This window comes from Canis lupus, chromosome 5 (genome assembly GCF_011100685.1).
Source record: "Canis lupus familiaris isolate Mischka breed German Shepherd chromosome 5, alternate assembly UU_Cfam_GSD_1.0, whole genome shotgun sequence".
In the NCBI taxonomy this organism is placed as follows: domain Eukaryota; kingdom Metazoa; phylum Chordata; class Mammalia; order Carnivora; family Canidae; genus Canis; species Canis lupus.
In genome coordinates, this window is record NC_049226.1 from 13,180,348 (window position 1) to 13,197,912 (window position 17,565).

General features: G+C 50.1%; 1 protein-coding gene across 7 annotated transcripts in view; it reads right to left on the bottom strand.

Annotated features, from left to right (window-relative positions):
* GRIK4 (glutamate ionotropic receptor kainate type subunit 4) overlaps positions 1–17,565 on the bottom strand; it is a 422,971-nt gene that overhangs the window by 78,407 nt on the left and 326,999 nt on the right. For all 7 annotated transcript variants that reach the window (XM_038535885.1, XM_038535878.1, XM_038535883.1 and 4 more), the window contains one exon: positions 1,826–1,933. In XM_038535885.1, the coding sequence (XP_038391813.1) occupies positions 1,826–1,933 (108 nt within the window). The remainder of the gene's footprint in view (positions 1–1,825; positions 1,934–17,565) is intronic.

Sequence of the window (17,565 nt, forward strand, 5' to 3'; positions counted from 1 at the left end):
CATGCTGTGTGCTGACCTCCTCAGCCAGGACCGCTGCTCACCACTGCCCAGCTCGGCCTCGCTCTACGACACCTCAGGGAGGGGCAGTGGTGACCCCACCACCGTCCGATCTTTCTGGCATTTCCACGTTGGTTCAGACAAGCTAACGCTGCAGCTGAGAGGGGGAATGATCAAAATTCTGGGAGCTAGAACTGTCTCTTCCATCCTTCCCTCTGCCCAGAATATTCCCTCCCAGACGGCCACTTGGCTCCCTCCTCCTCCCTTCAGGTCTCTGCTCCAGATTTCCCTGGCTCAGTGGGGTCCCCATGGACGCTGGCGCTCTCAGCACCCTGACTCCCCACTCCAGCACTGTCTATTCCTGGGCACCTACAAAAGTGCCCAGCATACAGCAGCGCCCCCCAAATATTCACTGAATAAATGGATGAAAATATTCGCTGACTCCGTTTCCTACTGCATGAAGGGAAAACTCAACAGAGGGGCATTCAAGTCTTTAAGTGCTAGGGACCCGGTCTACTTGTCTGGCCTCATCCTCTTCTCTCTCTACCAAGGCTTATTTCCTGGAGAACCTGCCTTTTTCAGCACTTCCTAAACACCCAACGATGCTGCCCTTCGTTCACTTCTCCCTCCCTATCTCTCCCTGGCTCTTGGAGCCCATCCCTTCTTTTCTGGGCCCTTCTGGTGGGATGGGACCTCTCCCTCCTTCAGCCTGCAAAGTGTGAGGCATGAGCCTCTTTCCTGGCTTTTATTTCACTGCCCACAGTAGATCAAGAATTCTAAGCTAGTCTTCCTGTGCCCTAGGAGCTCCTGAAGGTAGTGATGGAGGTCCCTGAGCTCTTTCATTATCTCAAAAAGCCTAAAGAAACAGACACATTTGCAGACCTCGCGCATTTAGCAATGATAAGGCTGAGCAGACTAACTGGTACATCCAGTCTCTGCTTTGGGCTGGAATTATATCAGCGAGGCAACACTGGTTATCTCCTGCTGATAAGACACGGTGCCAGGCAGGGAAATATGCTTTTGATTTGTTAAAAGGGGAGAGTGAGGGGCGAGGAAGAAACTAATTATCATTTAATATATGTAGTTGGTTTAATTGACAAGTCTTTTAAAACATGAGGTCTTCACAGGGGAAGAAGACAATGACCTTGGCCATAAATGCACTTGACCCAGGCCGTCTACTAAATTATAACCTCTTTGAGGCTAGAGACCAAGTCTTGCTCATCCATGTGTCTCCAGGAATGAGCACAGTGCCTGACCCGTGGGGAGAAGGGCTTGGTAATTGTCGAAGAGAATGGAATCAAATAAAAAAAAAGGCAGATGGTCCCTGGCTCTATAGATTGAGAACTTTCTTTTGGCCATCTGGAAATGAAGAAACAGGCCATAAAAACCCACTGCAATTTGGTTATCTACTTGCAGGGGCGCGTTTTATGCACAGTAGACACCAAGGAAGGTAGGTTGTCGTGAAAGCAAAGGGGCCACCCTGATGGACAGGACCGAGCCTCCCCGGGAGGCTACTCCCACCTATGTCAGAAGGCCCCCTTCCCTGGGCCATGCACAGCCACCCGGGCTGTCAGGGTGCCCCTGGAAGAGGCATCCACAAACTGTGGTGTCTCTCCGCACCATCCCTCTTTCCCAGCTGCTCTGGAACTCATCAAATATCATTTCCATATGAAACAGCAACTTGCGTTTAATTACACTGTCATAAATTGGCCTCGATGCTGCCATCAGAGCTCCCATCTCACGTTCCCCGGGAAGCCTGGGAATGCCTGGAGCTGGAGAAAGCACCCCGGGGAGCTGCAGCTGGGAGGCCCGGGACCACCCCGCTTACCAGGATGGTGGTGACAACCAGGGTGGTGTTGAAGAGGCTGTCGGAGATGTTGGAGGCGTAGAGGCGGCTGTCCATGCTGAGGCCGTCCGCCACGTGCCACTGGCCGATCTGAGGAGACAAATGAGAGAGGGGCTGGGAAGAAATGGGGGAACACAGGCGGCTGGGGAGAGGGTGCTGAGGTCATGTGCAGTCCTGCAGGGTCGGAAGGAGCTGAGAGGCCAGTCCCCTGCCTCCAGCCAGGTCACTTGGAAGCCAAAGAAGGAGGCAGAGATATGGAGTTTCCCTGGATGAGGGTAGGGTTACTGTTCCACAGGGTTGAGGGGGTCAGGGAAGGTGGGAGGGGGCCTCTGAGAAAGGAAGGAAAGATGGGGGCAAAGACCCAGGAGAAGAGGAAAGTAGAGAAACAAATCAGGAACGGAATGCAGTTTGGGGACGTTCGCTCACACAGAAGGGAATGGAACATGTGGAATCACATCACCTTGCGGCAAGAAGGAGACCCCAAACCCTTTTGCTTCAGCCTGCTTTCAGTAATTCCAGTTCCCTAAATAAGAATCAGAACTTGGCCCTTCGGTGAATGGTGCTGAGTGGTCCAATGAGTGAAGGAACCGGAAGAGGGAAGACCCGGGTTCTCGTCCCGGTTGATTCGCTTGCTAGCCGTGAGAACCTAGGCACGTTACTTAAATATCTCTGAGTCTCAGTTTCCCCATCTATCAGTGGGGTTGGTAATGTTTGCCCTGCCTTCTTCTCGAGCCAATCAAGATCCTGGATGCATCAGTCTGACGCTAGATTATTCAGCCAGGCCCAGGAGCACTGATCTCAAAGGCGTAACCTCCGAAAAGTTCCCCACCCTCTCTGAGCGTGTCTCCTCATCCCTAAGAGGAGAATAATAACAGAAACGTCACTGGGTCATTGCGACAATGTATTTAACCTGCCACTATTTTCCTTCCTCTTCCCCACTGCCTTCACTTCAAGGGGGGAACAAATGCACAACTGACTCAGTTCTCCATTCTAGAAAGTCGCCTACACCTCTCCTCAACATTATTGGGTTTTTAGATGGTTTGTGTTCTCAAAGGAACCCTTTTCATAAATACGTGTGTGTGTGTCATACCAATATATTTCTACTAGCTGGAACCCCTGGCAAATCATTTGTGTTGCTGAGTGTTGGGGGTGGGCAACCAGGAGATATGGCTGACAGCTGGCTGGAAACCCAATGAAATGCACACATTCACCTGTGTGCACCCAGCGGCAGCTTCCCTGGAAAACCCTCACAAGTTCCGTGGATGCCACGTGGCTCTGTACTCACCAGAGCTGGGCTCTGGGTTCCTCCTGTGGAAAATCAAACAACAATGAAGACATATCTCACCCTTGGGCCCAACCCCCACACCGTAGGGCCAGAGGGCTGGGGGTCTTGAGGAGCAGTAACCATCTCTCTGACATCATGGTCTTGATGCCAAGCTAGGTCTGATGGTCTCACAGGTGAGGCTTTCATCACCCCAAGGGGAGATGACCCAAAACTCCCCTCCACTGCCTCTAGGAGGATGCCACTTGGGAGAGGGGTGGGCAGCCTTTTCTACTTCTGCAAGGGCAGAAGGGTCCTGGATCTACGCACATTCGTTTCTAGTTTACAACCAGAGTTTTGAGCAGATCCACATGGGAGGCCCCATTTGACAGATTAAACTGATGCTGAGATAAGAGTCCCTCCACCTTGTCCTAGGGTCACCTCACCCATCGGCTGAGAGGCCTGAGATTTAGTCCCAGATGTATCTTTCCAAGCAAGCTTTCATGGCCATCCTGTCTGGCTCTTCCAACGTCCTACCGCACATTTTCGTTTGCCTGTCTTCCCCACTAGCCTGCGTGGGGCTGGCCGGTTTCTGCTCACACCCCAGCATCTTGCTTGGGGGCTGGTACTTGGAAGCAAGGGGAGCCAGCATTTCATATCAGCAGATTGCTGCTGCTGATGGAGTGTGGGCAGAAGGCAAGTGAGCCTCCTCTGGCTCTCTGGAGCACCTCCTGCCTCTCAAAGGGACCAGCTGGAGCTCCCCCTCTGCCCCTCTCTGCAGGGGAGATGGGTGGGGAGGACGAGGGAGGAGCTGCTAGGTTTCCAAAATGAAAGGGGAACGGTAGTGGCTGGACACCTGCTGTGCTCGATGTGTTCTATCAACTCTTTGAACTCTCCCCCCAACTTTGCAGAGAGTGCCAGCGTTCTGGTTTATGAGGAAACCAAGGCTCAGACAGATTTAGCAGCTTGCCTAAGGTCACCTCTCTAGTAGTGGTGCCCGGGCTTGAGCCCAGAGCTGTGTGACTCCTCAAAGCGAGACTTTCCTGTCTCTGCTGCTGTCTCTTGGGTGGGGATGCCAACATGTGTTCCATGAAAGCAGGCCTGGTGAAGCAGAGGAGCTTCAGCCATCCAGCAAAAACCCAGGACAGAGCAGCTCTCTCCTGGGTTTTGAGATTCCACAGAGTCAAATGAAATGACTGTTCTCTTGAAGGCTCCTTTCCCTGTCTTCAAAATGGCTAGAGTTAGCTCCCAGTGGCCTCTTAGGATGGGAAGGGCCAGATTTGGACAGAAGGACATCAAGAACAATTAGGCTGGACGTCAGCATCTGCACGTCTGAGACAAGGACTGAACTTCTTTAGAGTCCTACCTGTCACCTAAAATGTGAACTCAACACCGAAAGGGCCAATAAGACCTCAGCTCTCCCCACCCCTACCTACTTTCCCACCTCTGCTGTTCTCAGGGGGCCTAATCTTCACTAACCACCTGCCCCAGCCCCAGCCCCCCTGATCTTAACTCAAGCCATCAGATAGGCTCCCACGAAAGCCAGGGAGAGAAATGATTTACCCAGAGCCAGAACTGACGGCCTGAGCCAGGCGCCCCACCCCCACCCTCCACCTCTGGGGACACAGCAAAAAGACTAATCAGCCCCTCAGCTCTAGTCAGGAAATGAATCTCCCACCCACCCTCCCATTAGCCCCCAAGAAATTAATAAACTCATCAGATGCAACAAAGCGGCTTGGCAGCTATCACCCAGCGCAATCTAATTGCAGAAAGGCGGTGGGAGGGAAAGCGAGAGACAGAGCCAGGAGCCCTGGGATACAGGCTAATTGCCCCACCCACTGGGCACCTTCCATGCCACACACATGCCAGGGGTGGGCAGGAGACGCAGCTCTCATCGCTGACAATCTGTGGCTCTGCCTCCAGCCAGATTCCCTTGCTCCACCCCGCTGACACCTGCCCCCCGAACCTCCTGCAGGAACAGCTGTTTTGTCAGCCTCTTTCCACATGCCCACATGTGCCCGCCTGATTATGTGCAAATGATGTCTTTCCATGGCCCTCTCTCTGTACTTTCTGTTTCTCCCACTTGCTCTGCCTTTGCATCATGTCCGTGGACTTGGACGACACTTGTTAGAGCCTCTACCGCACCTTAATGCAGGTAAGAAAAAGGCACCTTCCCCCTGGCTGATGTGGCCATGCAGGTGCACAGCTGGGCAAGTTGGATTCCAGCCTCTACTGGCCCTTGACCTTTGTGCCATCTGCACCGTGAATGCTGTGGCCCCAGAGTGGGAGGAGCCGAGTTTAGTGTGGCTTCTCTGCTGATGGAGCTGTGTGACCCTGGGTAAGTTGATTAGATGATGAGCCAGGAAATGTTTAAAAACTGGCTTTGCAGGAAAAAAAGGCTCTGATTTATAGTGTTTGCCAATGTCCATGGTGTAAACATACCCGCCCAGGTTGATTGCAGGCTACTGATGTGATGCCACTGAACAGAGTCGGGGAGGATGTGTATAGTGGCCCTCACTGGCTGGGGCAAGCTGGCTCCAGCAGGCCATCAGCACCCACCTGCCCGCACAGTCTCTGTGCCGGACGCTCGAAGGGTATGCATACAAAGTGAAGTCCACATACGCTCATAATCAACCCAAGTCACAGAGCTGGTAAGTGGAAAAAACAGGATTCAAGACAAGGTCAACGTGCCCCTTCACTGAGATCATAATATTTAAAATGAATGTGTACCTCTTCTCACAACCGATCCTGATGCCCCTAGGAGAAACGTCTCGTGATCAGAGTGCTTAGTCAGATATGAACATCTCTGTACATAAATGATACGGGATGTGTTTGCGCAGAAAGTATCATTCATCCAACATTCCTAAAGGACACAGGATTTATGTTAATGTGTGACCATATGAATTAATAATAATCTTGCTCCTTAAGCACTAAAAATCTGGAGAGTTAATTATTTATTTGAAAGCATTGTTCCCAAAAAATTCTTCCAAAGAGATTTACACTTTCCACTGTCCTCTTAAACAGAGTGAGAGTCTTGACCTTAATACGGTGTCACCGTTATGAAGGCAGTTATTACACTGTGCTGTGATATAATGCTGCTCTGGCTTACTGAAATGTGGATGCCCACTTGCCTTCACTTCTGCGCTTTGATAAGTTAATGCATCTACTTCTCAGAGTGTCTCTTCTCCTTGTGAACCGTCACTCGGTACCGCAGTCAGGATATCTGTGTTTAACCCCTGGGCGAGCAACCAAGTGACCGAGCTCGAAAGAATGGCTGTAAGGAGAGCACAGATAAGGCCAGATGGCATGTGGGGGCTCTGGTGAATGGATTCTGTGGCATCGATACAGACGACCCAGAGTCCTTTGGAAAGGCCACTGCTGTCCAAGTGAAGGTGTGTTCTGAGACCTGCATTTAGTCTGTGTGTGATCGTGGGTCAGTGTAAGCAAGCTGGTCACGCCCTCAGCAAGAGGCCACAGGGAGCGCTTGTTCAGGGCCAGGACCCCAGGGCTCCCCTGCTGCTTCCTGTAAGAGCTGGCGGCGTGTCACGTGGAGTCTGGAGTCCCACGTTAGCATCCGGCACTGTGGCCACTGTGGTCATTGAGCTTCCCCAAGTCTCCCCTTCCCTCACCTCTACTCAAGTCCTCGTTTCCACCGAGCCTCCCCTGGGCCAGGTTACACTCCAGCCCTCTGTTCCGCTCGCCACCCAGCAGCCGGCAGTCATCTCTACAAAATCTCAAATATGATCACCCAGACCCTGCTTAAAACCCTTCCCTTCTTCCCATTTGGGTTTAAGGACAGAGATCCTTTACATGGCCTACCAGGCCCCATAGGGTGGGCCTCTACACACGCCGCAGGCCCATCTCACTATATTCTCCAGCTTTATCTGTGCGCCAGTCACGTCTCCACACTCAAGCGCAACAAGTCCCTTCTTGCCAGGGTCTGCGTGCATGTCATTCCCCCTCTGGAACTTTCCTTGCTGCATACCCACACTCCTCCCCAGCCTTCTTTCAGCTCTTCAGAGGTGGTCTATTTCAGGAAAGAAAGTTGTATTAGAACACAGCCACACCTGTTCACTTACGGACTATCCAGGACTATATTCATCTACAAGGATAGAGCTGCAAAGTCTGACTATTTACCATCTGGATCTTTACAGAAGCTTTCTAAACCCTCGTCTAGGTCATCCCAGCTAATGCTTTCAGGCTACATTTCAAAAGTCACTGCTTCTAGGAGGCTTTCCCTTTTTCTCCCAAAGTCAAACTTCTCCGCAAACCCTTTCAGCACGTTTGTCTCAGGCTATAATTACACACTCAGCAACAAGACTGTTGCTCGCCGCTTGTCTTTCTCGCTATGCCACCAAGGAAGAGCCCTCTGCTGTCCCCTGAGGACATCTGTCCTGCCCGGAGCAGCCACTTGTGCCCCTCCCTCATAGCCCTCTTAGTCCTGCTCCTCTTAGTCCTGCGTGGAGTCACTCAGGGCTGTCATTCTGCCCATTTGTTTTCTCCCAAGTAGGTAAAAAGAGATTTATTTTTAAAGCCCTGAGGGATTTCCTCACATCCTTGCCTGTATCTGTGGGTGTGCACTCTGTAACATTTAATATTTTATGTACATTTAGATGATTGTTCTTTGTACTCGGCGCGGCTGGGACCTAGCTTCTAGAGAAGCTGACATCACTCCAAGGCCAGGCAAGCCCTTCTGCTCCAGAGCCAGAGTTTGCAAACATTTATTGATCACCTTTGCAAGCTGGGCACTCAGCCATTGGTTTGCTTACATAAATTTCCCTGATTCTGCGTAACAACCCTGTTATTTTTCCCACCTGAGAGATGTAGACACTTCAGACAATGGTAATAATGCTTAATATAGGTACTTTATACAAGTTATTATTGAATGATTGAACAAATTAATGAAAGAATAAAAGAAATTGAGACTCAGAGATCTCGGGCAACTTGCTGTGATATTTTCTAGGTTAAACTTGGGTTTGAATCCATGTTCTACTTGCTATTATACTGTTGGAGCAGGTGTAGGCTATCTTGATCTTAGGGCTTGGGCCTTCCCACATACCTCTATGATTACTATAAACTTGTTCTTTGGAGAATACAAATGTGAAGAGAGTCTCCTAAAAGACCCCACAAAAGCGATCCAAGCCAAGGTGCAAGGAGGTTGCTTAGAGGCCTGACACAAGGGGATGCGGGGTTGGGGGGTTCACCAGAAGATACAATGTCTTTCCTCTTCTGCTGTGTGATTTGGGCAAGTCGCTTAACTGCCCTAAATCTTTCTCATCTATAAAATGGAAATAAATGAACCCACTTACCCATAGCACAGCACTGCTGTTGATAATAATCAACTGAGATCATGTTATGATGGCTTCTGATGAGCCCAAAGGAGCCATGGGAAGGGAAGACAATAGTCCCATATTGTCTGTCTGGTGGAAATGCAGTTGACCAAAAGTCAGGAGATCTGATGTCAAGTTCCATCGTGCCCTTGCCGTGTGCCTTGGGAGGTCAATTTTGCTACTATAATATAAGGGTGGTCTTCCTTCCCTTCTCTACTGACTGGGATGATCTGAGGCAATCACAGATGTGACAAAAGTTTAAAGACCTATCCAAATGCAAGCTCTTTTTTTTTAAGTTCCAGATCCTTGTTCTCTGGGACCATCCAAAGTTGAACACACCATAACCAGTGATTCATTATTTTTGACCTCAGGGGTCAGGGTTTGAAGTTGAAATTCTCATTAAGAAGGATGCATATGATAATATATTAGCATCTTCTTGCGTGCACAGAACTGAGTTTGACCTACTGGCAGAAAAAAAAAAAAAAAAGACAGGTGTGAGGCACTTATGACTAGGGACCTTCGGAATTAATGGAAATTGAGTTATAGTTTCAGACTCTACAGTACAGGGCTGTACTTGACTGAAGGTCAGTTAAAAGGTATGGAACGTAAGCTCCTACAGTAAACACCCCTGGCATGAAGGAGATAAACATTTATTGAATTTAAACCTAATATCTCCAATCATAAAAGTTTATTTTACATGGGAGACTGGTCACGAGTAAGGACTCAGTTGAGTGCCTGAGGGGGTGATCCGGGGAACACAGAGCATTGCTGAAGATCTTTCTCTTTGCCAACATATTCTTCTAACAAAATATATGCTTACATGCAGAATGCTGTGAAAATTCAGGATCAAACAACAACAATGGCAAAAATAAGAGATCAGAAACAAGTCCTGGAAAAACTGGGAAGACCTCCTATCAAAGGAACGTCTCTGCCGGGGCTTATTAAGCCACAACCCAGTTGGTCTAAGGCAATGTTTTGGTTCAATTGTGGCTGCTCCCCATTAGTGGGTTCTGAAATCAATTTAGTAGGTGAATACCTATACACTAAAACTGAAACCTAAATCCAGACTAGGTCAGGGTGGACTGCACATGGCCAGGTGACCACTGTTTCAGAAGTTTTGGTTTCAATTATGTAGAGGCAGGTGTCAGTGTGTGTCTGGAATTGCAACCATGTGCAAGTCATGCTTCAAAAGTATCAAAGTGTCTGCTGGTGCAAGAGATGTGGACACCTTGTCTGTTCACTATAATCAGCCCCTCACAGAGCTCCTGGAACACAGTTGATGCTCAATAAATACATTTTTTGGCCTCAATAAGTTCCTAGTCCTCATCACATAGAACTTGAGGACTAACTATAAGAAAATTATACAAGCTAACACTTTTGAACATTTACTGCATGACACTGGACTAAATGCTTTATGCTCATCACCTTAGTTAATCTTCCTACCTCCCCTACTAGGGAGGTACCACTATCATCCCCATTTGACAGACTTGAAAACTGAGACTCAAGAAGGGTAAGCTTCTAGCACAAAGTTCCACAGTGAGTGCAATTCAAATCCAGGCAGGTATACCACCCCCAAGATATTAATTCTCCTGGGCTATGGATGTGTAAATGCCTAGTACACATGCAGATTGTAATTCTTCATCCATTGGTATTTGTCACCAGGTTCTTGTCTGAGAGTCCACATCCCTGAAGTCAGCCTCTGCTTTTCCCCGTCTTTGATTGTGACTTCTGTACTTAGGAAATATTTATTTATTTACTTATTTGCTTATTTATTTTAAAGACTTATGTATTGATTTTAGAGAAAGCATGAGCAGGAGAGTCAGAAGGAGTGAGGAAGAGAGAATCTCAAGCAGACTCCACACTGAGCACGGAGCACGATGTGGGGCTCAATCCCAGAGCCTCGAGATGACGACCTGAGCCGAAACCAAGAGTTAGATGCTTAACTGACTGCACCAGAAGAGGATATTTAAATAAAGTTTGAAGAAGAGAACAGTGGGGAAAAGTGGAAAAAGTAAAGAAAGCTTCAGGAATTCCAGCTTCCCAATCTGGCTTGACCATCCACCAACTCTGGTCTCAGAGTTGCACACCAGACCACCAGCTCTGGGAGGCCCTTGCTTGGGTGGGACACACTCCCCCACCACGTGGGGGATGCCCACCCCCTCTGACTCAGTTAAGTCCCCATCACAATGACTCACGCAGAGGGCCCTAGACTTCTCCTTTGCAGCATACATCACACTTGTACTCATATAATTCTTTCAGTTATTATTTGTTTCAAACCCGTCTTCCCCACTAGACAGTACACTCATGAATGATGAGGCTCTGTCTTGCGCCCTATCATATCCCTAAGGCCTAGCACAGAATCAGTGCTTAAACAGTTGGTGATTGAATTAGTAAATTCCGCTATGTAGCCCCAGGTCCCAGGACACTGCCTGGCCTATAATGTATAACGGGTGCTCGATAAATATCTGCCTAATTACCTTATGAAATTCCTTTGGGCAAGTCACTTCTGTTTTAGTCTTCAGTTATCTCACCTATAGAAGGGTGTCATCTAGTCCTCACCAGCTCTAAACTGAATTCCTAAAAATGCTGGGTGTGTTTATAATGTGATATCATTTTTCCAAGTGCCTTGGGGGCAAAGTGAGGGAGAGACAGGCCCAAGCAGGACAACACAGAAGCCCTGGAAGCTCAGCTACACAGGCAGGAAAATAAAGCACCATGAAGGTAGCCACCAAGAAGGGGGTGTGAGGAAGGGCCCTCTCCGTCCTGCCATGAAATAGCTCTCTATGGTAGAGGCCTGGCATTCCCCCAGTAGAGCCTGGTCTTGGAGCTGAGACACTGTGTTTCGTTAACATGAAAATAAACTGGCAGTGTCCATGGTGGACACCAGTGGCCAACGGATGGCTGGTTTGATGTGAAGGAAGAGGGTACTACTCTTCTACTCAGACCACACCTGAGATGCCGCATGTTGTTTCAAGCGCTGCTCTTTAAATGAAGCACAAAGGTAACAAGCGTATTCCAAGGGGACTGACCAGGAAGGTAAAGAGACTGAAATCATACTATATAAGGAAGAAGGAAAGGCAGCCACCAGAACGATAGACCCAAGAAACAGAAATAAAGACAAAAGAAAGAATTTTGCCCAATAGACAGCAAACCTTTCTCACAATGAGAGCTTTCTACTTCCTATGGGTAGTGGGTTCCTCGACCTAGGAGGCCTTCAGGCACAGACTCTACTTCTTGCGAATACATTTGCAAGACTCCAAACATCTGATGAGAGCACTGCTCTACGGGACCTTTATTATTCCTTATGGCCCTCGGATTTAGGATCTAGATTCCACTTCTGTATCAGGGGAACCAGGAGGAAGGCCAGGGCATCAAGGAGTAGATGAGGCCCACGGACATTATAAGAAAAGAAGAGAGTCGGAGTACGGGGTAGTGAATGCAGAGAGAACAGGCCATGGCAGGACAAGGTGAGCAACTCCTAAGCACACTGGTCCCTGGTCTTCTCTCCTCGCTGAATCTCATTACAGTCATTTCTCATTATTTGCAGTAATTATGTTCAATAAACTTGCCATAAATACTGAATTAGAGGATACCAAGCTGCTGTTCCTAGGGGATAGGATCAGGTTTCTAGGAGCTTCTATTACACACCCTTTTCATCAACCGATCAACACACAACCTCGTTTTTTGTGTGTTTCTGCTTCATGACACCTCACATAAAAGATATTGTCGATTCATTAATATCGAACAATAGACTGCAATTCATGCCTGAATGATGTTTTCTGAACACCTGTATTTTTGTCCATAGGGCCCATCACAGCTCTCTTGCACTTAGGTTCATGACACAGCACATCAGTGCTCAGGTCCGGGGTCATTTTAAACATCAAAGTCACCAAGCAAAAACACACCGGTATGAAAGGCATGACACCATGTAGACCGCAAAAAAGGACACATGTTTACAGTCTGAGGGCTGGACGAAGGCAGATGCTGCCCTTTCCAGGTCAGCTGGGACCCTGCCCATCCGCTGACTCCCATTTTTCACTCTTCTGTGCACCTCCTAAGCAGCACCGTGAGTACCGTTTCTGGGACACTCAGGTAGATTTTAGAGGGTGGGAGGATTTGCAAAAACAGAATCCACAAAAAAATGAGGAGTCGGCTGCACCTCTGCGTGTGTTCAGATGTTTGGCTTTTGCCAAGATGTGCCCGGACCTCCATCCCAAATCCCCGACCTCCAGGATCTGAAGTGGCGTTTGGCCCGGCCCTCGGCACCCCTGCTCCAAAGAGAACAAACCCACAGCGGCTATTTTCTGGGACTCCAGTGACAGATGAATACTGTCCAGGGCAGGAGCGGAGCTCAGTGCGCTGCAGGCAGCTCTGATTAAACATACCGCCCTCCAAAGACACGCTCGGAGACCTAATAGGCTCTCTCACCAGCTCAGGCCTTCAGAAGTGAAGTTGCCCTGCGCAGGGCAGCGAGGGTGCCCGGACTGCCTTTTGTTCTCGTGTTTTTTGTTTCTCATTTTGCACAGAAGTACTTTGTGAGTTGAATGATTGCCTTTAACTCTATCACTCCCTCCTTTTCACCTGTGTGGTCAGTAATCTCACAGACCCTCTTCCAAACCTCTAGGGGCGGTGGTGGGGATGACCAGGTTGGCCTGGCACAAACTGGCACCGGCCCAGTGCACAGCAGAGCCTGTAAATATGAAGACCCAGCCGCACGTCCTTCTCATGCCTCCAGAAGGTAGAAGGTCTTTCAAATTAGCTGCCGAGGAGAGAATCTATCAGAGAGCCCAGGCATGCTTGAGATTTTTCATCTTCCGAGGAAATTACTGCCAATGAACACGCCACAGTTGGGGCATGGAGAGCGCTTGGCTTCATTTGTTAAACTCGCCAGGTGGAGAAGTGTCTTGGGAAAGCAGTTGTACTAATAACACACAACTTTGAGCTCTGAGCGGCAGATGCCAATTGAGCTAATGGTTCTAATGAAGTGTCTGGGCTTGAAGGACGCTGGTTGCTCCCTGTGTTTCAGGACTCAGTAGAATGCTGAGCTCCCAGGGAAGGGCTGAGAATGGCCCATTGTTGTGCCTACGGGGAGGCAGGCCCACAGGGAGGTGGTGTGTGGCTGGGCCTCACTCTAGTCTGGGCAGATGGGGAGTTTCTAGCTTGGGGGTGTCCGCAGCTCTTGTCCAAGCGGTGCTATGTTAGGTAAGCCCTGGATGTTCTGTAGATCGTCCCAGAAATGGAGCCACCACCTCTGGCTCTTGTCTTCGTCCCACCCAGAGCCACTGCCAGGCGGCACAGGTGATGCCGCCACATTAAGGAGCAGAGGGAGGGCAGATGTGAGGGAAGGAGAGAAGAAGAGGAAGAGAGGAGGGGAGGGCCAAGGGGAGCCCATCCTGAAGCAGAGAGAGGCTGGATGGCGAAGCTTACGTCCCTCAAGCAGGGGCCGGCCTTCGCGGCGTTTCTGCAGGGCTCTGGGCTTGCAGCAGGAGCGATGCGAGCACATGGCTCAGCCCTGCTTTGTCCTTCTCTCTGCCCTGAGCCAGGTTACGAGCAAGACTCCAGGAACGCTGCACACGAAGGCAGAGGGACATTACACAGACGTCTCCAGGAGCGAGGACGGGACTCCACTTTGCACCGTGGAGTAGAGTCCTCTACGCACACCTACAAACAGCCTTTCATTTTGTTCTCACGATAATCTTATAAAGTCCGTGACGCAGATATCATAGGACCACCAGCCCTATGTTCCAGGGGAGCCACTGAGGACCAGCGCGCTAGGGCCCCTCCCCGGCCCCCCGCCCCCCGCCTGCCCTCGCTGCCCACACCTCTGGTCTGTGGCGTGCCCATCTCTAGAACTGATGACGCCGGCTGCTTCGTGAGACCAAATTAGCAGCTCAGCCTCTTCCAGCTCTCCCAGGCATGGGCTGGCTGAAGAGGCGCCGCAGAGTCACTCGCTCCTGGCAAACTTCCCCGGGGCTGGGCTCCGGCAGGATGCGTGATGGGGCACATTATAAGAAATATATTTAAAATGCAGCACTTTGAAACCCCGCTCCTCTGCCCAAAAGCAGCCCCCCGTCTGAAAACTTAAGTAGCTCTAATTTGTTTGCCGGCTGATGTGTGAATCAGCTTCTACAGTCAGTGAATTTCCCATCAAAGCTGATAAGCAGGAAGAGCCAGGGCTCTGGGACAAAGAACCAGATGTACGTGGGCCGGGGAGCCCGGAGGAGAGAGGGTCCTGGAGGTCACACCCTTCCCAAGCCAGCTGTCTGCCATCCAGGGGTGGCCAGGACAGCCCGATGCCCTCCCAGGAGGAGGGACTCAATTAACTACAGAGGTGCCGCCCTGGGGGAATGGAGGGACACGCATGGTGACTGCAGGGGCTGTCCAGGTCACACTTTCAAATTCTAGTTGCCACCGGAGAGGCTTGTCATATGAACTTTAGAGAGCTCTCGTGACAAACTCCTGGGTCCCCAGGGCTCTGGCGTCCCTACTGGATGTGATGAGCTCCTTGGGGCTGGAATGGCACGTCCCTTCCTCCAGGCCTGTGCTGGGCCCCGCTCTCGGCAGGGGGAGGGCTGGGTCTGGACTCATGGATCACGGTCAGGGAGCACGTCCGTCAGTAGAGGCAGAGCGGCTGAGCGGCCTGGGAGCAGGGCACCCGCAAAGGTTAAGTGGGGCCCAGCATGTGCGGCCTCGCTGGGGAGCTGCCCTTTCACTCTGGGAGCAAACAGGGCCACCGAGGGGTCTGATTCTTTGGTGGGAAAGCTGGACCCGACAGCCCTTCGGGTCTCCTCCAGCTCGAAGAATTCATGACATTCTAGAAGACGCCAACTATTTCAAACCTCATGCCAATTCCCCTTCTCCTGGCTCCTTAATTAAAAGGAAGACATAAGTGACTTCTCAGTAACCTTCAAAGCAGCCCCCCCCATCCTCTCCCCGAGAACTGCTGCTCCAGAATTTCCTCATCAAAGGCAAAGTGCTCGCTGGCTCGTGGGGAATGGCCCGCCGAGCAGCCTCCCCAGACGGCCCCCTCTCGTCAGCTCTGTCCCCCAGCCAGGGAGCTGGCACTCGAGGCTGCGGATTTCCAGCAATCAAACCCCCGCTCCAGCGCTCTGAGCCAGGCTCCGCAAAGGCAGCTTCAAAGGATCTGCATATTTATGGTAAACTCCTTCCTCAAATTGAAAATGTATTAGACAGTAGCAATCATGACACTCTTAGAGCAGCTTCCCCCACTGGCAACCTGTCTGAGCCTTAATGGCTCTTCTCGTTAGCGCAGATGGGACCTGCACTGCCACAGAGGCTCATGATGAAGGGGCCGGGCAAAAGGGCACAGACGCCGGGCAGGGCCTCTCTATGGAGGGGGACCCCTCCTCACTGTTCCCCCAATGCCACCTGCAGGCAATGGCAGCACAGATTCTCCTCTGACAGGGTCTTTCCAGGGTTTTCTGTTGTTCTTTGTTTGCTTTTGAAGTGGGGTAAAAGGGTCTGGAGGTGGGGACACGAGGGGATCCCACCAGCAGGTCTGCTAAAATTGCCATCAAAGCAACAGAAGAGGTTTCCTAGTGTTCCCAGCTGCAGAGAGCCATGATAAGAAATGTAGCTGGCTGCCTTTGCACTACTCGGGGGGTGCTGCCAAAGCAGACTCTGCCATCATAAACACCGGATGATCCTGCAAAGGGGGCAGGCATGCTTGTGTGTGCGCTTCTCAGAGAAGATGGCAGGAGAGGAAATTCAAGACAGGCGGCCTGTCCTCCCAGCAACTGGTGGGACCGGCAGGAACTCAGGAAGTTGGAGCTGGATTCCCTGAACCTTCTGGAGGACAGGGGACCCCTGAGTTCTTGGTTTGCGAGGGTGACTCACAATAGCCATCTGGCTCATCCCCCTGCCTCGTTAGAGCTACACTCAAGTCATTCCAGAGAACCAGCCCCTTGAAAAGCTGAGTTTATATCAGCTTTGGAAAACGAAACATGGCCATCAGTTCTCAAGGCTTTTTACTCGCCCACTCTTGGCCAGATCTGCAAATCTCTCCATCTCCATAGGAACAGACTTAAGTACATAAGTGGTCCAAGGGAGGGGTGGCTTAGGGATGGTTTATATGAAAAGTTCACGTGAAAAGAACCCTGCACATTTTAGGAGGGGGGAGGGTGGCGGCAAGTGGAACGGTTAATTGATCTCAAGGTCCAGAGTTCTGAATGAATCAAAGATTCGAAAGCTAATTCCAGTAAGCACACTAATTCGGGGAATGGAAATTTAGTGTTTGTGAGGATGGTGCTCTTAGCTCTATACCGTTTCGCCCCATCTGGAGTGTGGTCCTCAATTTTGGCTTCATGTCTTAATAGAGACCTAGAAACCTAAAAAGCATCAGTGGTGTGAGATTTGGAGGCCATATCACGTTGAGAACAGCTATGGTCTGCTGTTTGCGGAAGGAAAGACAATCAGAGGGTCACTACGATAGTGCTGACTGCAATTTTTGCCTTTTCCCAAAGATTGTGAGCTCATGAAGGGACCATGACACAGAGCAGGCGCTCAACAGTGTTATGCTAAATTTCAGGAAGAAGTGAATGAATGAAGAGAAATCAAACTATTTTCAAATATATGAAGAGTTGTTAAAAAAAAAAAAAAAAAGACAAAGTGGGCTATTCCAGCTGCTTCAGAGGGCAGAATTAGGAGGCAGGTTTTGACCCTCTCCCTGGAAGATGTGGGCATATGGCATGTGTCCTTTGGGAAGCAGTATACTTCCCAGCCCAGTATAGGCTCAAGGAGAGGCTGGGTGGCTGCTTCTCTCAGGGGCACTATGGAAAACACTCTTGCATTGGGACGGAAGATTAGACTAGAGGCCTTGGAGGTCTCCCCCAATACATTCTAGGGCCAAGCTACAGAGTAGAAAGAGCATGGGCTTTGAAGATAGCCAGATGTGGACTCAGTTAAGTCTGGAACTTACTAGCTGTGTGGATGTGGACACATTACTTTGCCTCTCTCTGCCTCAGTTTCTTTACCTGCAAGATGGAGAGAGCAGCCTTTATGTATGGCTGATAGAAGATGAGAAATTTTAAATATCTATGTATGCTACTCGGCAAGGGGCATCATGGAGGAGAACTATTATCATCATTATGTCAATAGAGCTGGCGTTATAC